Below are 22,733 nucleotides of genomic sequence, written 5' to 3' on the forward strand. Positions count from 1 at the left end.
AAGGATGGTTTTTAAGCACTGGAAAATGAAGCTCTGAAACATCTTCTTGGCAGCGATGGGATGACCAACCTAATGACTTTGAAAAGGGAGCCTGAATTGCTTATAATGGGACTGTTAGCCCCAGTTGCCAACAAGGAAAGGATCTGAAAAAAGTGACCCAGGAATGAGAGTAGTCCTATATCCCTACATTTTAATCATAGATAAAATGGAAATTAAATGAGAAACAGGTATTCTAAGCACAAAGTTAATTAGCCAGGCTAGAACAGAGCAGATGCACCAGCTAAGCTGAAAGTCCAAACAGTCTAGTATCCTGTGGCCAATGGTGGCCAAGGGAAGAGTATAAGACCACAGCAAAACCACTGTGCTAGAACTTCCATAACAGACTCAGACTCCAGCCATTTACAGTCGAGAGATTTCATAAGCTAGCAATGGTGCCTTTGGGAGGCTTTTTAGCTCTTAGTTGATTTGGCTTCCATATATTTGCCTAGCCGCTTTTGAACTTATGCAAACTCTTAACAGCCACAATTATTCTGGGAAAGGAGTTCACACCTACACTGTGTAAAGAATTATCTACCTGCATTTGTTTTAAGTTTGGACTTCAAATCAGCATTGTAATTTACACTTTAAGGCAGCTGTCAGCAAGTATCCCCAGAATATTACCTGTCTTTGATGCTGAACAAATTCAAGTATACAAAATAATACCCTATGGGAAACAAATAAGAAGTCATAGAAGAGAATACAGGATGGACTTCCACCAAAACCAGCAGCAAGCTGATGGATGCATCAGTAGGCTTACAGCAAGCCAGGCAAATAGCATTTGCCATATCGGCACCTCTTAACACCATACGGCAAACTAACGGCATATTTTCTGGCATCAGAAGATATGAGGTGAGTAAGCCTGCGACAGGAAGACAGAGAGAAAGGAGATAATAAATTGTGCATGAGAGCAAATGGGGTGGTGGGGGAGGGAGATGGGAGCAGGAAGAAAAGTTTAAGAGCACAAGAAAGATGACTTGATAAGCCATATGCTAGACCAGAGAATTTGATAGCCTGCCCAGTGCAGAACTCTACATTTGTCTCAAGAAGAAATGGTGGAAAAGAAATCATTAAAAAACCTGCCAAACCTGCCCAGATGCCTTCCTCTGATTTTCTGTTCTTTGTGGTTATACGATAGTAAAAATCTTAGCTGTTTTGTCAATCCCAGTGTATCTCAAAGGAGACTCATTTATATATTTCAAAAAAAGGATGTATAAATAAAGTTGCCCTATCTTAAAAGGCATAATAATAAATGCTGCTCCACAATCAGAAAACATTAAGAACTCCCTGTAGTAGCAGTCAAGACAGCCACTCTGAAGAATGGAAATCTTTGAAGTCTTTCCAAGTCAGCAGCTTGGATATCAGGGCAAGAGTACAACTAGCAGACAGATAGACAAACGCAACTTCCAGATCCTGTGCTTAGGAACCAAGAGCAACAAAGAAAAACTCTGCTTCCCAAGCCAAAGCACAATTGGATTAGCCAGTAAAACCAGGCTGCTAAAAAGCATAAACAAAGAAGTCTTACGTCTAGGTCACTCTTTCAGATCTGAGCTACCAGAACAGTGTTAGCTGGAAATCACTGCAGGCAGAGGACACAAAGCCAGGATCTCTTCGGTTTTCTTCTGTGCTCTGATCTCAGCTCACAGGTTGTAGCACTGGGCAGTATGATGGACAATGCTGTGCCTCTGTTTGTCTCTTGAATAGTAAATTTATTTCTCTTCCATCCCAGTACTAAAAAGAAAAAAAAAAAAAAAAAAAAAAAACAAAACAAAACACAAAAACCCTCCCAAAATTAAATCCTCGCTACAGAAGAGATGCATGAAAGGATTTTAAGACTCATAAGACACATTGATGCTGGTACAGACCTGGTCAGGACTAGATTGGAACTATGGACAGGGAACAGCAGAGAAGCCAAAGACTGAACAAAGAAATGATCCAAAAGGGCTCTGCAAATCAGCCCCCGAGTAATTTAACCAGCTGTCCTTCTGCAAGATTGTACCTTTCACATGGTTAAACACAAAACATCCTCTTCAAATTATTGAATGAAAGCTAATGACTTGGTGCTTCATTAAGTACCTCTTCAACTTGATGCCTGATCTTATTCCCAAAGGCAATCACACCTGGATAACAAAGACATAAAGCACTATTTTTATAGAAGCGTAAGAAAAGGTTCTGCTCCTGCCTGGGAACCCACTTTTTGCCCTTCACCCTGCTATTTCACAGTATGCTCACTTGTTGCTGTCATGTTTATTTATATCACAAGCAGCATGGGGCAGGAACCATGCAATATATATTTGTACAGCATCTAGCACAACGGGAACCCTGAATGAGGGCTCCAGGTATTACAGCTTACAGGCTTAAAGCCCCTGAGCTTCCATAGCCCTTGTCTCTGGGAGGAATTAGTGCCCTTGAGTGTACATATTGTCTGGCTGCATTTTGCCTCCAACCCCTGGGACTCGTACTTAACTACCAGAGTTTATTCAGCCACAGAGCAACTCACTCAAAAGATCATTTCACATTTGACAACTGAGAGACATTTAGAAACAACATGTAGGCACCATGGCAATAGGTGCTTTATAAATCCTACCAGAAGGTAGATCTCATCCGAGACAGATGCCTTGAACAGTCATTTCCCTTGTGGCCCAGAAATACAGATCTTAAACATGCAGGCACTTGCACAGTGATTTGTTTTGTTTCAAAGGCTTAAAACCAGCAGTTTCACAAGTCTTGGAAATATGGGTGGGCAAAAGCTGCTTATGCTACTGGCATTTTCATAGCACTGCTGATCTAGGACTTAGGCAAAAACACCCATCATCATGTCCACTTTAATTCCAGCTTGTTAGGTAGGCATTAAAACTTATGCTAAAGGCAAAGCCTGCTCACAGTCTGCAGTGTCCCACATACTGCCAACAGGTGGAGTTTGGAGGTCCAGCTGTTGTGCACAGATGTGCTTTATGTATAGTGCTGAAGGAAAGGGAACAAAAAAAAAAAAACACACACGCTTTTCTAATGGTTACTTCAATTCCAGTGACCAGCTTTTTTTCCTGGAAAAGCACTTGCTGCCTTTAATACAAATATATACCTTCTATGGAACCTATTCTCTGTGACGCAATTCATTTTGCTGAATAGAATTAGTGAGCAAACAAAAAAAGGTACAGAAATTACATGCACGCTGAACAGTATTTCCTCCCCACCTTTAAAGACTTCTATAGGTGTTAACAGTCAGAGGGTTGCGAGGGAAAGATTGTGCACAAGTACCAAAGCTAATGTTAAGAGGCAACAAAACTCGACAGCAAAAAGAGTGATGATTCCCTGCTTTTTAACCCTACCTCAGATCCAGGAATGAATTTGCTCCTATCTTGCATTCTGGTGAGCTAAAGTCAGTGTTTACTCCAAAAGATGTGCTGCCATTTATAGAGAAATTATAGCTGTGATGCAGAAGCCCCAGTGTGAGGTCCTCTCTCGCTCTCATGGCTAACACAATAAGCATATTCAGGTTCTGCTGAAAGCCTTCACTGCAGCATCTTCCCAATATCTCCACCCGCCCTCGAGCCTGTTAGGTTAAATCAGTGAAAAAGTATAGCTTTCCAGCCTCTTTCATCTCTGCCTCCCAGAAGAGTCACTCCAGGGTTATCCTCCAGACAGCCTTACAAGTATCCTACCCTCTCTCTCATGTACAAGTACAGAAGGAGAGGTGGCTGTATCCTAAAAATTCAACCTATTCTTTACAGCTCTAAATGAAATTAGCTCTAAAGTAGTAACAAAAAAGAACAAGGTTCAGGAAATACACTTAAATCCTTGCCAAAGAAATGCCCAGGCATTTCTTACAGCACAGTACTGAGCTAGCACAGCTTCCGCAGGCAAAAGCCATAGCTCAGAAGATTTCCCATTCCTGTCAGCTCCCTCTCTGGGGTCAGATGTCACCAATAGGGCTGAGGCAGGCTGTGACAGCTCATCATTCACATGAAGATGAAGGGGCTGGAAGGATCACAATCAGACAGGATTCTTAACAGATTTATCACCCAGGCAGTTCCAGGCTGACAGTGTGAGAATCCAGCTCTCCCACCCAAGGGACACACGCAGAGGGACTGAGAAAGGGGCTTGATGCTATCCTTGGTTGATTAAGAGGAGTGGTAAGGATAGTCAGAGGCCACAACTGATAACAAGCAACAGTACAGCCCTACAAAACATCTCATACACAATTAAAACATGTCAGTGAGTGGGGTTAAATCCCCCTCCTTTCCCCAGATAGCTGTCTTCCAATCCCAATTCAGTTACTAGTGAGAAAGAGTCCAGCGGTCTGCTGGCTCACTCCTCAGTTGTCAATTTATTTGACCTGCAGCTTTTCCTCTGGCGACACCAGGGACTGACATATACATTGTGCTCATGGTGAGGCAGATGCTCAATGCACAGGGGAGAGATGCAGCCCCATTCTGCTCACTTCTGGATCATTCTGCCTCAAACTTCTCTGGATGTTGTGTACACCCAGAGCAAGAGCAGGGAGAGAGACACAATCCCATACCTGGTGAAACCCTGCTTTACTGCATGATGAAGCTGAAGGGCACTGCTTGGTGCCACACCCAGGAACCTTGGGCTCAAATCTCAGCAGGTCATTGGTGACTTCTGCCCTCATTAAGAGAAACTGAATTGCAGGTGCTTTGCCATTGGGGAATCTCTGATGGTGAACTGTAAGAGCGAAGCTAGAGCCTGGGGGTACCCAGGGCTTTATGCCGCCAGAAAATGAGCCTGCACTCACACTATATTGCCTGCAAATAACTGCAAGATTTTTACTTTATGGATACTATGAGTTGTTGGCAGTGAGATATCCAAGGGCAGCATGTGTTGCCAACAGTCCAGGTAGTGAGGTATGTAACATGCCATTGCTTCTGCCCAGAGCTATTTGAGAGCACAAAACAGAAGCTGATTTCAAAGTAATCAAGGCTAAAAGCTGTAGTTCTCCCTGACTACTGGTTAGTACAAACCATCTCTAAGGCAGCAGTAATCTCAGGGTACAACATCTTTAAAAAGCACTGTGTAACAAAAGGTGCTCTTGAGCTGTAAAGCAGCAGTGTTTGAAATAACAGCCTTTACTGCATGTAACTGGGCTGCTGCGATGCATAGGAAATTTGAGTTTTCATTTCAGCCATTCCTGCAGTTTCACTGCTTAAGATTTTGAGGTCTGTTTTGTTTGGGGTTTTTGTTTGGTTGGTCTTTTGAACCAGAGAAATAAGCATCTTTCAGGGAAACTCATTTTAAAAATGTGTACAATTTAAGAGACTTGAAAAGAATATGAAATATGAAGCTGAAGGACTGAGAAACCACCATCTCCCTTGATGTCTACCAAGAAACAAGGTTGACTTGTGTGGCAGCCTTTTCTTTAAAAAAAAAAAAAAAAAGTCAGATGCTTCAGAATAAAAGAAGGAATGACTAATATTGAACACAAGATGAAAAACTGTGTTTGTTCTTTTTAATCTAATGGTACTGTTTTCGTATTACAAGGCTCTTGAAATAGATCCATCAGTTTGATTTCATATGGCACTCCACTTTCCCCTCTGGTCCTATTCAGATGAAGCACATCCATAAAGTCCAGCCAAAGGAAACTTAAAGCTTAAAACCTCTAAGGAAGAAAGCTGGCTTGCAGAATTTCTTTGAATATGCCAGAGCAAGAAGCTGTTTCATGCAGGCATAGCTACCGGAATCATTCTCCCAGTGCTGCAAGAGAAGATGCAACTTGGGCAGCTGTGAACTGGCAATAACATCATAACATAACCCTATAGCCCTACTCAGTTCTGCCTGTTGGTGAGTGTCCAGTTACAGTCCGCTTGTACTAAGGCCATGATTTCAACGTGCAAGTAGCTGTTTCCACATCAGCTGCAGCACTGACAGCACAGTGTTACATCCACATTTGCAGCAGGGAGCAAGCAGAAAAAGATATTGATGCCAATTAATCCTCTTGCATGCAACACTCCCCATTTATCAATCTCCATGTGCTTCCCAAGCAGGTAAGCATCATTTCCCTTGTTATGCACACAGGTTAGGCAGTTTCTATATATTGCTCTTACCTAAACCCCAAAGGATGGTGGTCAGAGTTAGAGCTGCCTGAAATGCTCACGTGCAATTGGAATTTCAGCAAAATATGTAGGGGGAAAAAAAAAAAATATACAGAAGCCATCACCAATTTTCTCCTGTTTTCCAGATACTTTTCATCTCTCCGGATGATTGTGTTCCCTCACAGACATACTTAGCCCTTCAGCACTGAATTTACTGTGAATTGGGTGCTTTACAGTTTGATGGTCCTAACTGATGCTGCTGAATACAAACTTGCTTGGAAATACTGGGGTAATTGTTTGTAAGCCGTGTGTGTACACAATGCTGAGCTTAATTGGTGCTATTAAATCAGTCTCAAATTGAGAACAACAAACATGCTTGAGAAACACAAAGTAATATTCTCTTACAGATTCACATTAGGCATCTTGACCTGAATTTAAAAGGCATTTTTATGTCTAAACATACAGCTCACACTCAGCAGGATTTTTGAAAGCCCCTTTGTATACTAAGATCAGAACTACCTTTTAACTGTACAAGTTAGGCCTTTAACCTGCCAAGAGGCTTTTTGTTACAGCTACATTCCCTTTCATCTTCACGCATCTAAATACCTCTGAAAATGCAAACAATCATTCAGAAAACTCAGTCCTTGTTGACTGAAGTCCCTTCAGTCAACACCAATAGCCAGTTTATCAGAAAATTTTCAAATCTGTCTTGTATGCAAAATAAATGTCAATTTTGCCTGCTGCGTGTTGTCAAAACAGAGGACTGCAAAACACATGTAGAATGGTGCTAGAAACATCTAGTACTGACTACTTTTGCCACAGGCAAGTGCAGTGAGCATGAAGTCTTTGAGAAAATAGATGCTGCAGTTGCAGAGCAGGGAGGAAAGGTTATTGAAAATCCCAGGCAAGTTAATAAAGGTTTAGCAGAAAAAAAAAAAGCCATCCTGCTATTCACCTCCCCCTTCCATTCTGTGGTTTGTTTTGCTTGATGGGTGGGAGGGGGAAATGGGAATGCTGCTGTATTGTGTGGTATAGACAGGGACACATCTTTGTAGGAAAGAGAGCCAAGGTGTGGAAACTGAACAGCTCTCACACTGCTCTGCAGCAGCTTTCTGGACATGAGAACTCCAAACTGTAATAGGAAAGGCAGAAGTCATCTGAGGACATGTGATAGGATAATGGATAAATAGGATAGATGTTGCAAATGAGGATGCATCTTCTGCAGAAGCTGTCTGCCCAAGTAGGCTGAGCCACCACCACAAAAGGCCACAGCCTCAGACACAGCAGCAGACACACCAACACTCCAACACCTGCTGGGAATTTGTCCTTGTCCTGTCCTCATCTCTGCAGCTTAGGCAGGACAGAAGTAGAACACCTTACTGCAGGGAAGGCAACCTACAGCCTGCAGGTCAGAGAAGAAGTTCTCTCCAACCACAGTACCTCAAGCTATTTAGCATGTCAAACACCAACAATGGGCTATATAAGATGGCAACGGACATGACATAGGTAGGGGTCCTAAGAAAGAGAAGTATGTTTAGTTTAGTAGTACGCTCAAGAGTCTGAGAAACAGTATTCTGTTAGCTCACCCACATTGCCTTCCATACAGCACTTTGCCCAGCTGGTGACTGAGACTCAACATGCAAGATGCATTAAGACTTTGGGAGGATGAGTGGGAAGACTGTACCACCAGGGGCAGCCAAAGCACAGCCTCAGGTTTCAGAGAGCAGGCAGTACACAGTAGCCTTGTATGCAACATAGGTCACTACAGCATCATGGAGCATGCAAGACCAGTTGAAAGCCAGCATCTAGCTGTTGTGGCTGATCCAGCCAACCACAGAATAACGATTTTTTTCAGTTACATACGTATAATTCCTTATTAAGTAATAACCTGGTCACATTTTTGTGCTGGTGCCTGTTCTTCACAACATTTAGCTACAGGATTTAGAAGGAAGAAAGAGTCAGTAACAAGCCAAAATGCAGCAAATACTGGGTCAAATTCTCCTGATATTTGCTGTTTGAAATCAGCAACATCACACATGCATAACTGCAGGGGCTTTTTGAAGCAGTAATTTGCAGAAGCCTAAGTAAAAGTTAGTATATTTTGTTCCTCTCTCCTTTCATTGGAAAGCTTCCATCTGGTATAATCAAGCCAAACTCTGGGATTTGAAAACAGACCATGTCAAAGCCAAGTCTGGTAGAACTTGGGCTGTAAATATAAGAATGAAGCAATGGGGATAAATAATTAATAAGCACTGTAAAAATTGTGAGCATTATCAGGATAGTTCTTCCACATGTCCTTGTTTTTTTCTACACAGAAAAATCTGGAAGGTGGTGAAAGCTGGAACAACTGCAAACATGTAAGTGTGATTTAAAACAACAGTGAAGAAATAAATAGGAAATTAAGCTTTTGAATATACAACGAGAGCTATTCTGCCATCACGATATATGTCCTATGGTCCACACAATGCCTAAACTATATCCATTTAACACAGGGGAGAAAAGAAACACATGGAGTAGACATGTCAAATATATGGGATCATTTTCTCTCTTCTGTTCTTCAATAGTCTGGCTGTTGCTGCGGCCTGACAGTAAAAGCTTGGTCTCAGAGCCATGACCTTTCCAAGGTTTACACTTCAGGGGGAGTTTCCATTCCCAGCCCCAGAGCTGCAGCCCTGTTCTTCTTCACCAGCCACTTCCTCAAGTTTTCAGGTTCTCCCCTCCATGTTCCAAGCCCTGTCTCTGAACATATCCCAGAGCAGCTCAACTCTGGGCTTATTTACAGATTTTACTGGCATTGCTGCCGTTCCAAGTGTTGCCCTGTAGATAAAGAGACCGAGCAGAGCCCTGTCAGTGTTAGCAAGTCAGAGACCTGGGCTGCATCTTTAGCACTGCTGTTACAAAACCTTCCCTCCCTAACAAAAACTCATTTCACCTGCACTTGGTAAACACTCTAGTATTTATGATTTCTCTTTTATTCTCTATAATCAGTGTTCAATAACTACCCAAAATGGCCTGAAAGAGACCGTGAAGATCTTGGAGCTCGCTCTCTCTCGCCTGCTGGAAACAAGTCAGTTGTGTTGCCTCTGCATTACTAAAACCAGCTACCCCACTGCTGCTACAGCTGGTGTGGCTCCAACAAGTGCTATTGGGACAGGGAATCCTAGTGTAGAAAGGCTGTTGCTAAGGGCTTTGACACCGTGTCACATAACGCAGCTGAGGGCAGGTCTAATCACTGCTGTGCTTCAAAACCACTGATAGTTCTAGAGACTGGCTTACACTTCACCTGCCAGCATTGGTGGAGCTGGAAAAAAGTCCCAGCAACCCCAAGAAATTCTTAGGGTTGTTTTCCTTGTGGGTACAGCACCTGCTCGGGGCCAGCACTGTGCAAAATTATTGCTGTAGAAGCTCTGCTCTGAGATTTCCTTTCATTGTTGTTTCCATCAAGTTTCCCTTGTCTACCTTTGGACTGAAAACTTTTGTGGGGAGGACTTTAAAGCTGCTTTCTACCCCCTTCATAACGGTAACAGTCTTCTAGGTGGGAGGAGAAATGGCAATAAATCAAGTGAACAGCAAAGGAGAGGAGATTCCTGGGGTCTCATATGCGCTGACACACAAGTGAGTGCCCTCAGCTTTATCTACTCACTCTCTGGCTTCTATCAGAGGTTCACGTCATTACCCAACTCGATGATTTCCGAGTGGGGATTCTTTCTTTGTCTCCTTAAACAGGAAAAAGAATGCAGGAAAACAAGCAGGGCGGGCACATTCTCATCACCTCTACAAGCAAATTCAGGTGGGCTTTGCTTAGAAATCCCTTCCCTCCAGTCCCCCAGGGCTGTCTGGCTGATGCTTTCTGAAAGCTTTGGCACTTCACATCCACCTCAACCATGCTTACAAGGTCACACAACCATGTCGCTCAATTCCCTCCTCACTCTGCCAGCTCCACGTTCACAGTCCACTTCAACTGCATCCTGCCTGAGATTAAAACCCATCACAAATTCACTACTGTTTTTCTCTCCCCTTTCTACTTCTGTCCTCACTGAATGCCTCAGACACAACTGACCATACCCTCACTACCCTTAGGAAGGAGGTAGAAAGGTGCAGTTTTATTCATTGATCATATGAAAAGTCTGATCTCGGGTGACTTGCCCACAGTAACATACCATGTCTCAGACTCACACTTCAGACACAAGAAATCTTTTGTCTTCTACCATTGCACTTTTTGCCTTTTTACTCTTATAGCCCTACCACCACTGGTGAAAGCCTTCTCTCTGTACTTCCAAACCAGGAGCAGCTTGCCCATTCATCTCACAGATAACCCATCAACTTCCAGAAATCATCCCAAACCCTTCATTTCTTCCTAGATTGCAAAATATTTTATAATCCTTCTAGCTGTGTTCTCATTTATTTTGATTCATTCCACTCTGTTCCTTCTGTGCTGTTTACAAAGTGCTTAGCATAACCGGTACACACCAGCCTTGACCTATGCTTCTATGGGACTATTATACTCAGCTACAAGGAATCATTGTTAACATTAACAATTCATTTAACTCTAGGAAACGCTCAGAGATGCAACTGATGTATGAAATCAAGTCCTACCTCCCATTTGAATGGGAGTGACAGTGGTTTCCCCAGTTATGTGGTTGATACATCTCATACAGAGCTTCTAAGAGGCAATGCAATTGCAACACAATGAGGCACCCAAGCGTTAGCTTTAATCTAGTTAGCACAAATACCAACAGCGAGACACATATGGCAACAGTAATCCCTGTCTGGATAACATGTCCTAAGAAGCTTGGGTACCCCACACTGGAGGCCCTGCTGCAAGGCTAGACAGTTGTTAGTAGAATGAGGTAGTTTAAAGCTAGAGCAGAGAGACTATCCCACCCAATAAGCAGAGGTGCCTGAGGTATAGACATACCCAAAGCCAGCACGTGAGGTCAGCCATGAATTGCATCTGCCATAGCTACTGGGTGCAAAAAGTCAAGAACTTGCAAACAGCAGCAACTTGCCCTCATACCACCTTTCCAAATATAACCCACTAGTTCACCAAAGGGGAAGAAATAATGGACAAGCAAAGAAAGGTCTTCAGTTGAAAGCGTTGCTTCTTTTTCAAACTGTTACTCCAACCTGAAATAGACATAAACCATAAGCTAGACCTAATAGAAAAAAGCAACCATCTTTCAAAATAACAGTCTCGCTAAGTGGGTCCATGTATAAACCAGTTCCTCCCTTCCCATGACATATCAAGTTAAGCTTAGAAATGGATTTCTCTTTATATAGTGTTCATTCACTAATTTTTTATGCCACAGAAGTAGGTATATCTGTGCTCAATCTTGCCATACCAGAGGCTACCAAGAGATGGCACCAGGGTTTCTGTATGCAACATGTTTGTCTGGCCATCTGGAACAACCTTGGTATATGGTATTCCTCTCTGCCTCATCAATTCTTCATCTATTTTCAAATCTCATCTGAAAGCATCTCTTTTCTCCCTTGCCTCTACCTCTTAATTTTTCAATTTGTTTCTTCTGCTGCTATTAACGGTACAATGCCAGTAAAGTATAATTCTGCAATGCAATTCTATTTACTCTGTAAAGCAGCACTGAGATACCAGTCTGAAATGAGATTTTATAACTTATTATTAATATTGGAACAGGTCATTCTTTGAGAGAAACCACACAGACCGTAAAATAACGGAGGAGAAGGAACTGCATAAAACTGGGACACCTTTGGCTCCAAGATCATTTCTTCTATTCCAATGGCTCATTGCATTAAATTTGAACGCTAGGGTTCTTTTACTTATCTCAGTGATGTACCCATCTCTGCTCCATGTTATCCGAGATACTAGTCAAGTTGAGAAGACATTTGATATAAACAAGAGTTTTTAAAGACAACCCTTTTTTCCTTGTTGCTGGCATCATCTCATTCAGAACAGTATTTACCAGTTTTATTTAGCAGGAATTCTAGGCTAAATCCCATGTAGATCAAGGCCAGATGGGAAGCATGTCATTTAGTTGTGACATAGCTCAAAAGACATTTCAGTCCCTCCTGTGTATTTTCAACAAGGATCAAATGAACCAAATAGCAATTTGAGAATAAGCAAGCACTAAACATTGATTAATTCTGACCACATTCCAACAGAATCATGTGTTAGTTTCCAATTAAATATCCGAACTGCTCAACACGATTAATAGTAAAACACAGACTAACAAGAGGAATTAAGCATGATTTGCTTTTGATCTCCTATCAGAAATCCTTGCCAAATAAACAAAGGCATAAAGCTGTATGTGGAGCATTCCTCAAAAAGAATCAATCACAACAGCTACCATATCCAGTTGCAGAGGAACTAATCACCGTGTTAGTGTGTTGAGTTTCTTCTCATTCTCAAAATATTGGCTGGCAATGGCCATGCAACACATTCTTCTGTTCAAGCAGAGAGCAGCTGAAAGTTTGGGACAATCCAGGAGATCGAATTGCAGCAAATATATATGGTGGTCTACCAGTAAGAAGTTATCCAGGATTAAGGCTGAGGAAGCTCTAACTGCCTGTGCTGGGTCTAGGACGCATTTGCAATTGGATCTCTTCCATGTGTCTCTCCATCATTCTTAACAGAAGAGATAATTCTAGTATTCAGGTCATCTCTGCTACTCATCTCTTCTCTTTTTGTCTAACAGACATAGCCCGATGCCGTTCCAGTCTCATCTGTTGTTAAGGTCACAGCAGATCACTTTTACAAGCATTTGTTGATGTGGCAATGTGGTCACTTTTCAACACTATGGGCTCAACACTCACATTTTATCTTGCATCAAAAGCACCAGTTCCAAGATGAGAAAACAGAATCTCAGTTTTGTGCAAACAAAACAGGTTTTACACAAAAGTAGAGTAATATATATTCAAAGCCTATTTTGAAGCAACATACAGCCTCTTAACTTATATCTTCAGCATTTCCAGGGCCTTCGTATTCTCCTCAGTCAATCTAACTCGATGATTAAATACAGACCCATCAAATTTGGGCTTTTAGCTTTAGATATGCTCTCTTGATCACTTTGACATTCCTCTCTTCGCTTGCATGAGCTCTGCTTTCAGTATTCCAGCAAAAATCTTCTTTTCAGCTCACATTGTGACAGAAGTATGTGATATAGGAATCACTTCCTGACCATAGCAACAGTGTCATCATTATTCTTGCACATTTCAGATTAATCAGTCGCTCCCCACCTCAGATCACCCCCAAGCACACATCACCAAAGAAAAGACATGTGGTGTTCTCATTTCCTCCTGGGGTTTGAGCTCTGACAGTAGCTGGAGAGGACTGCATTTTCCAAATGTCTCTCAGTACCCATCTACCTGACCCAACCTTAAATGCCCACCATGCAACTTCCAAGTTACCCATCCAGACTCATCCTCCAGGCAGACAGAAATAAACACTTCAAAGCCACCTCAAGTTTCTAGAGGCAAACATTTGCTATAGGTGAAGAGAACTTGTGTCTTTTTCCTTTAGTATGTGAGGAGTCCAGATATCCATCTCAGAGTTACATGAGAGGATTTCCTCATTTTAACAGAAAGGGAGATTATCGGCACGTTTTAGAGGAGCTGGGACCATCCAATACGCGCCAAACATAGAACTGTGATTAAATGTCAGAAGTAGGCAATGCTGGACAGGAGCAAAGGCAGATAATTTCTGCATGTCATGTTTTCTACTGAATTAATTTGGCACCATTCCCAGACCTTTTTTATTCACTTTCCACTTTTAATTAAGTAGTCAAACTTTACTGGAACAGCCCAGTGCAGAAAGCCAAGTTTTGTGAATACTCACAGAAAGAGTTTTTAATTCTGATGAATACTTATTCTTGTTACAGTCTGTCGTATGAGGTTTATCTGATCACTTATCATTAGCCAGCTCTGCTCAGTGTGGTAAATAGATGTGCTCTCAAAAAGCTCTGAGAAACAAAGACATTTTGAAAGATTCTCTAAGTTGCTTTTAATAAAACTGCAGAAATAAGACTGCCCACCAACCTTTTAACAACAGAAAAAGATAGTGTACTGGAGGGAACAATGCAGACACAAGTCACACTGTCATTTGTCATTTTCTAAAACACAGGTCTTCCTTATATGAAGGAATCATAAGTTCTCATTTGTTGTTTTCACTCACTTTGATAATCTAACAGGACTCATCGAGTTGAAGGAAGATGCTCACACAACATGTAGCCAAGACAATATGCAGCCTTCAAAGCCACCAGCCCGGGGAGGATACCTGATGCTCGGCCACCTGGAGACACAGCCACGCAGAAGAGACCCAGCTCCTGGCTGGCCACAGAGCAAACATCTGCCACTGTCACATTCCACATCCATCTGCCCACAACACATCCCAATATCTCTCAGAACACGTAAGTTGGGAAAATAAGCAAGAGTGTTGAAAAGGACACTGGAAAGTAAGAGAAGAGTATAAGATATGGAACACATGGGGAATAAGTAAGGTCGAAGGTGAAAAGAGCAATGGTCATCGCCCTCTGTGGGGCATCAGGGATGTTGCATTAGGGAAGGTGTTGATGGAGTGAAGATTTGAGCATCCCACACACATTCATATCAGATATCCCAGCTACTGACATAAACAGAACATCATCTGGCTTTATTTTAAACAGTATCAGAAAACTTCCTCTGCAGCACAGCATCATAAGAAATGGGCAAGACAGTCTAGAGTGTCCACCTCATTTGGATTCCACAGTGCTTAACTCAAGAATTCTCTAAACCTTAGCAAGTTTCATATTTTCTCATGTGGCTTTTACTTCACATATGGGTAGTCCTGGAGACATCCACACAGTTATGGCACCAGCAACCTGCAGACCTCAAATGCCTAACTAAGACCAATAAAGTCCATGAGTCACAGTCTCAGGGGAATCAGAGCTACTTGGCATGCACCCAGAGAAGGTCAATTGGAGCATGGGAGACTATTTCTAAATAACCCAGAGCTTTGCCACTGGGAAAAATAAATAGAACTATGTATCTTGTTTCCACATCTTAGCTGGCTAAATAAATAGCTCTCACAGTGCACTCTCCAGGGCAGATTCTTAAAGTGACCTTGGTCCTGCCACTGCCCAGGACAGGAGAATGGGGGTGTATCCACAAGAGAAGTGGTGCATTTTCAATGCTGCATTCCTGGCAGCTGATCAAAGAACAAGAGTAATCTCAGCCCCCACAGTTGCCAGCTGTTCCTTCCCAGCAGCAAGGCAAATCATGGTGGCACATAGTTATGAAGTGGAGAAAAGGTATCAAGGGCAAATACAAAGGGAGGATCAGAGGCTTGCTAGGAGGACATTGGGGTTTTCTCTCCACAGGCAGGTTACGGACTAGTGTTCTCTTCAAGTTCCATACTGATAGCCAAAAAGAAGCAGATGTTTTTGTGACCAACTAACTACAGCAAAATAATCCACTCCAGATTTCAGCACAGCCATGGCGACTTGGGGAAGAGCTACACCAGCATCAAATGACCAGGAGCACATACTGAACAAGACAATGCACGTAACCCCATTTTATTCTTTCTCACCTTTTGAGAGAATCCATCCATAAGCTTCCTCCCCCAGTCACCCTAAAAACTTTTAACTAGACCAGCTCAAAAAAATAGAACATTTTCACACATACCCACCTCCATTTTCCAATGGACTGTAAAGATGCCTGGGATTTTCAGACCATTGCTATCCCAGGCATTTGCTAATGCTGGGAAAGAAGATCTGTAACCTACCCTACAGTCTGGACTTCTGGTCTCAGGACTTAAATTCTTGTCAACAACATCTCTTGAAATTTCTTTCCCCATTAAGAGCAGCACTTCCAAGCAGACAGCAAGCAAGCACAATCCCTACTGAATAATAAGAAACTAGTGGTTTTAAATAGGTTGCAAGCGTTTTTTAAAACAAAACAGGTTTGTGTGCTTCTTCTGATGTAAAACAGACTGTCTCCACTGAGCCATTGACTTTCTCAGCTGCTCCTAGTTATTAAATGAAACCAGCAGTTTTGAGCCCTAGGCAGGCCAGCTGAGTGGCTACCAGGCTTCAACTGATTATTGTTCTTGCTCGTTAAACGAAGTGTAGGTAGGAGCCAAATCACCTTTTTCTGTCAGCTAGGTTGCAAGAAAGATTTTATCCTCTGTTTGCATGTTCATACAAGTATGTTTTAAGAAGAGTACAAATACTTTAGGGAAAAAAAATGGAATTAGGAAACTGAACTAGCAATGGGGAAGCTCAGGTAGACAACAGTTAATGTATAAGATACCTTTTTTCCAAAGGGAAAATAAACCCAAGCTTTTCAGCAATAAATAAAATGGCTTATTAGCAATAAAGCTGGAGATTTATTGAGAGAATTTTTGAGGTTTGCATTTTCCATTGTGTGAGTGTGTGTCCCAAACGGAAAAAAGGGCCCACAGAAGAGTTCAAAACGATTCTTGTACATCAGATAAAAGGAAGGAAAACCCAGATATTGCATGTTGACAATCTGGAATCATTGACATGAAAAGCAGTGTGTTGCTCTGGAGACTATTTCTTTCCCTTTCTGCTAGAAATGAGTATTCTAGACCACTTTACAGCATACATTACAACAACCCTCAGCAGCACTAGCTGCATCTCCAAATGAATCTCAGCAAAAAGCCAGGTTAGAAATGCATGACAGATACATTTTCCACTTTCCTCAGAGGAAACAGTGAATGGAAAAAGCAGCTTTGCACAAAATTCATTTAAAAAGCCTTTATGCAGCCAGTCCCATTGCTTAACAGAGAACTAATACAGGCCCAAGTCCTGTTACACAGACCTGTGAGGCTATCGGAGAAGGAGAACTAACCCTAGTCTAATCACAGCCAACACTTCCATAGGAAGGAAACCAGGGAATTGAGTGGAATTTGCTTACTTAGTTAAGTGTAGGCATGGAACCATCAATCACTTCTGGTTGCCTCAGAAGTCAAGCCCAACTCTGGGTCTAAGTCACCCTAGGCACCCCTGTCATACATAAAGCAGTTCTCCAGGCTCCCTGGATCTTAAAGATTGCAGTTATAACATGAGGGGAATCGTAGAGGATGCTCAGATATCCTAGAAATAATATCCTAGCGATAATATTCTTTGAGTTGGGTAACACTCAAACCTCTGTGCAGGAAACCTCTCGATATCATGCTTTTCAACAGACCACGTAAAGGAATCACAGGTAATCTGGCTAAGAGAGAACCGAAGCTGTGAAGTAGTTCCAGGTACTCAGTGCTATATGAGAAAGCCAAAAATGCAGGCAAAAGTGAGTTGGCTTCCATTAACAAGGCAGCTGCAGGAAGTTGTGCATCTGCTGGGCCCGTTAAGTACCTTATTTAGCAAAGAAAACTGTTCAAATTTTATTTATAGCCCCAGACATGTAAGCATCAGAACTGGAAGAATGCTGCATTTAGCAAACAACAGTACCATGTGTTGACATGCAAGTTCATAATTTGTGGCTAGTGGAAAGTAATTCAAATTCCTTCCCATGCAATGTATTGGGTAACTGGCGATATTGGGAGAACTGGTATCAGTCTTTCATGGTAACAGCAGCACAGACGTTATTTACTGGTGCCCCCACTTCAACCACAGCTAAGCAAGTAGTGGTCAAACTGTTGTGCCATGCTGATCCATCCACTTCTCACCTACACGCGATGCTCAACCTAACGCTACTTCCTCAGTAATCACTAACCATGAACCGCACCCATGTCAGGTCCATGCAGAAGCCAAAGCTGACTGAATGTTGCCACGTCCTTGCCGAGATGTGCATGAACAAGTAGGGACTATGCGCTCCACGAGGCAGTGCATGTCTAAGCAGGAGAACTGGCAGGTTCTGTGTTGCTTAAGCAAATGTGATTGTGTGGGCACAGGTCATAGCACTAAATTCTTCCTCCTGATTGTAATGAGCAAGCCACAGAAATGTGTTATGTCCTTCTGTGGATGTTTTCCACATTACAAAGTTTGCCTTGAAAGGCATCTGAGGACGTGGTCAGAATGGACAACTTGAGGACTAATGTTCAGCATTAAGATGGAAATAGAAAATGGACTTGCTGTCTTCAGAAAAAAACTATTTGAAATATTTGGGATGGGCTTAAAAATAGACCCAGATTAATACTAGCAAGAACTGTCATATTTCAAAAATATCATCATGACCTGGTCACAACTGTCTGCAAAAGGAGGATGAGGCAGCACTGCCACGGTTCCACTGTACCTGCCCCTGGGCTGGTGGTGGCAGGAGGTTCTTGCTAAGGGGTAGTCAGGAGCGGTTTTTGTGCTGCCAGCACGTGCTGCTCAAAATCCAGTCCTGACTGGGAAATGAAGGACGATACCTTGCAATCAAACTGCCATCGCTGTATAGGGTACACTACAAATAAATGGCCACCAGTACGAATCATATGATGAATCACAGCATTAACGTGTCCTTCAGGGAACTATCTCTGCCTCTTAAAAAACCCTGCAGATTTAAAGTGAATGGAAATTGTGCATCCATTTCTGATTTCTTTGCCTCTTCAAGTGGAACCAAAATTTTATTTCTTGCCATGCTAGAAAGATGAGTTCCCTTGGGGCTACTGCCTACCTGACTGTCCTGACGTGTCTCTTGCTGTAGGGGGTGATGACTTTGAAGAGCAGCTCCATGGCTCCATTGATGCCAAGTGTAGTTCCTGTGGTAACTAAGCCAGTAAAAGAGAAAAGCAGTCAGATCTAAAGCAGGCAGTCTGCAACATCGTGTTTAGAGGTGATGCAGGGAAGGGAGTAGCTGCCCCTGGGGCTATGAGTCTCTGGGCTCCCAACTGGACTTCAGAGGTCATTTTACAAACACAGAAACTGAAACACAAAGCTGTCTGTAGACGCAATCTGAGCCAAGATCAGACACAAAACCAGATCTCAGACCCTGCAGTTCTTCTCTGAGTTCCCCAAAGCCCCTTTTCCTGTAAATATTGCACTCTTCAGAGAACAAATAATAGTTAAATAGGGTCATCTCCTAGCAAAATGTCAGGGCTGAAATTCATCCCACGTTTCCCACAGGCAACTCTGTGAGGATGGTTCATTTCATAGGGGCACAGAGGATAGAGTTTTCTTTCTGTGCTATTATTCAGCAGTATGGAAGTGGGGTTTTTTGGGAGGTCTGCTTCTGAATGCAATTTAATTTCAGCTAGGCCAATTTTACCTTTAATCCCTCACTTGCTAACACACCGGAAACTTTTATATATAGATTTTGCAATCAATTCCAAAAATGCCCAATGCATAAATTAAGTGCTTAGCCAGGCCTCCCCACTAGAAGACTGGTTTTCTGTGTAAAGAAGGGATGAATACAGCCCTGAAATATTAAATACAAGTGAACAGGGTGGAAGGATCAGTAAATCAAGAGCAGCCAGAGGGAGACCTGGCTGCCTGCCCACTGCTGGGTTTTGGCTGTTTTGTAAATATCTCCCAGTGGTCATCACAGAGCTGCCAGAGGGCCCATCATCTCCTGCAGTCCTACCGTGTCCCCGCCAAGTTGTCCTGTGATGGAAAGCTTTGCAAGGCTTGCCAGCTACTTTTATACTAGCTGGTAATTCATTAGAGACGGAGCGGTAGACAAGGCTGCTTGAACTCATCCTGCCCCAGAGCAGGACGTGGGCTGCCACACACAACTGGTGGCAGAGATTGTGAAGGGAGTGGCCTGGAGCAAAGAACTGGTGCATGAGATTGTGACAAGGACTCATCTTCTCTGCTTTCATATGTATGCACTCTCAGAGTTCTATATGTTTCTGGATCCTCTCCAGTTTCTCTCCATAAAAATAATGTTTAAGGTTGGCAGCATGTAATCTCCTAGTTTGGTACCACATCAACACAGACCATCACCTACGCTCCCCTGCAGCTTCCCAGCTGGGCCACATAGCCCACAGAGTCAAAGTTGCTCATGGAAGGAGGAAGCACATCTGGAGAGTGCTGATGATACTCGGAAAGTAACAGAGATGCTACATCAAAGGAGCAGAGTGGGGCTTCTGGGGTCTGACATTAACAGAAAGGAGGCCAGGCTGCAGTGAGCATCTTAAAACCTCTGAGAAAACCGCAGCTGAATTGGGATGCAGGTGCACTGGAGCAGGGAGCAGGGAAGGGTGTAGATCATAATTTTGGGTGGGAGGCAGCAGAGGGTCACTACACAGCTGTGAAACCCAAATAAAGGCACGTTTCAGCTTCTGGCCTTGGCTGTGTTTTCAGTCACACTCAGCCTTTTAAATACTGCTTATCACAGGGAGCGGGGTTGAATGTTGAGGCTTGGCTGCTTGCCTGAGAAAGCTCATTGCATGAAGCTAGCTCCTGTGCAGATAGAGGGACCTGAAGGGCTGGGCGCCAGGAGTGCTAAATCTTAGGATGCATATAGCAGACTGCAGACAGGATGGCCATCAAGAATTATCTGCTGGGTGAGGGATGTGGGGAAGGAAAGGGTTAGAGTGAGCAAAGAGAAATTTGTGCCGACAAACTCAGTGTTCTATAGCAGAGACAGCCTGTACGAATCTGTAATGATTCTGAGAGACAATACTGGAAATCCCATTGCTTGAATCATTTAATATGAGGGCATTGCCAAGCAAGAAGAGCTGGCAGAGTGCTGAGGTGGTGGGGGGGGATGTATTAGACAGAAGACCAAGATCTAATATGTACTTCCTGAGGGACCTTGAATGACTAACTGATTTCTCTCTCCCTCTGTTTCTCCACCCATACTTTCCTCCCTAGCGGAGCTGTTCTGAAGATCAATACAATCAATAATAGTGAGACATTCAGCTATTATGGTAATGAGAACTGCACAGGGACTTAAGGTACCTAAGTCTCAGAGCAAAGGAGTTGACTGTCTATACTCTAGAATAGGAGATCATAGTCATGAATATTTTTCACTACAGCACTTTTATTTTCATAGTCCACAGATGAAATACACTGTAAAGGCTGTATAGGCCCATTGGGAAACACTTCTCTCTTTGGCTGTTCTGGCTTTTGTGCCTGATTCTGTATATTAATAGTGCGTGCAGACACTAACCCTTATCAGGAATGATGTGTCTTTATATTGAAATGACTAAAAAAAGAACTCTGGCAGTTGTCACACAGAGGAAATGAGGAAAATCCAGACACTCACCATTAGCAGCACAAACCCGCAGGACCCAGAGACAGTGGGTGAGGTGCAGGTGGTGGCCCAGGTTTCTTCTTGTCAAGCTCAGTATTATTTCAGTTGCTTCTGCCTTCTGCACTTTCAGCCCAAACTTCCTATCTGTGAAAAGCATGTAAGAATCAAACTATTACAAAGACCAGGTCTCTGCAGCAGTGCTGATAAACGTATTTGCACCAAATCTCGTAAGTCAGGATCTTATAACAAAGGCATTAAAATATATCAATGAGTTAGATCAGCATTATTATCACTGAAAACAGGAAAACACGGGATTTACCTAGAGTCACAAATTACAGAATCATAGAATGGTTATCATATATCAATGAGTTAGCACATCGCAGGGCAACAGGCTGAGTGCCCTCACTAGCACCCTCTCCCTCTAACCTTGGTGTGTTGATCCACAGCTGATCACAAGTGAGCTTGATACTATCCCTCTCCCCCTTCAAGTCTAGTTTAAAGCTTGGTGAATCAGCCCTGCTAGCTCATAAGCAAAGACCATCTTCCCCTTTTGAGAAAGATGAACCCCATCCAACACCAGCAGGCCTGGTGCCGCATAGACCATCCCATTATCAAAAAACCCGAAATTCTGGGAGTGACACCAGTCATAGAGCCATGTATTAATAGACTGGGTCCATCTGATTCTTCTGATGTCACTGCCCACAACTGGAAGGATAGAGGAAAAAATTGCCTGTGCCCCAGGTCACCTTACCAACCGCCCCAAGGCCCTGAACTCTCTTTTGATTACCCTTGGACTTCGTGTTCTAACTTCATCACTACGCACATGGAAGAGCAATAATGGGCAATAGTCCAAGGGCCATACCAAGCTAGGAAGTTTCCTAGTGATGTCCTTAACCTGGGCCCCAGGGAGACAGAAGACTTCCCTAAGAGGAGGGTCGGTCTGGCATATGAGACCTTTTGTTAGCCTCAGAAGGGAGTCACCTACAATTATAACCCATCTTTTCTTCCTTGTGGAGGTGGTCATGATACAGGGCTTTCTGACTTCAGCAATATCTCTGGTATAGATGGACCATCATCCACATCATCAATTGATTGGCCTTCCACATCCAGAGCCTTGTATCTGTTGTACAGAGGCGCTTGGGAAGGTGAGGCAGGCAATGAGGGGGTTCGCCTGCCGCCTCGAGCATAGACTTGCTTCCATTCACACCTTTCCTTTAAGCTACTGCTTTTTGCCTGTTGGGTGGAGGATACAGAATCCCCTTGATCCTGTGGATCTTTGATCCACCTTTCTGATGGATGTTTCTGGTTCTGTCTCGGGGGGGCAGAGTATGGTGCCACCCGTCTATCTTCTCTTGCGAGAGCTGCCAGCTCCTAGCACATCTCTCCGCTGCCCCAGCATTTCCCTGCCTCAGGAAACCCCCCGTATGCCAAGATCTGCTGCTTCACTGTAGATGGGGTCAACAAAGAAAAATCATACTTTTAAGATTTTGCTTAGGTTAAGGGAAAACAAAATAAAATTTCTGCTGGGGGGGCTTTCAGCCACAAGGCCAA

At 43.1% G+C, this 22,733-nt stretch overlaps 1 protein-coding gene across 1 annotated transcript in view; it reads right to left on the reverse strand.

Annotated features, from left to right (window-relative positions):
• Nucleotides 1-22,733, reverse strand: part of AGBL1 (AGBL carboxypeptidase 1) — a gene marked incomplete at its 5' end in the record, with an annotated part of 291,273 nt that overhangs the window by 246,749 nt on the left and 21,791 nt on the right. The window contains 2 exons of the mRNA XM_082488796.1: nucleotides 18,660-18,753; nucleotides 21,195-21,326. Coding sequence (XP_082344922.1) covers nucleotides 18,660-18,753; nucleotides 21,195-21,326 — 226 coding nt within the window. The remainder of the gene's footprint in view (nucleotides 1-18,659; nucleotides 18,754-21,194; nucleotides 21,327-22,733) is intronic.

The sequence above is a fragment of the Vanellus vanellus genome, assembly GCF_965231255.1.
Source record: "Vanellus vanellus genome assembly, chromosome: 11".
Classification (NCBI taxonomy): domain Eukaryota; kingdom Metazoa; phylum Chordata; class Aves; order Charadriiformes; family Charadriidae; genus Vanellus; species Vanellus vanellus.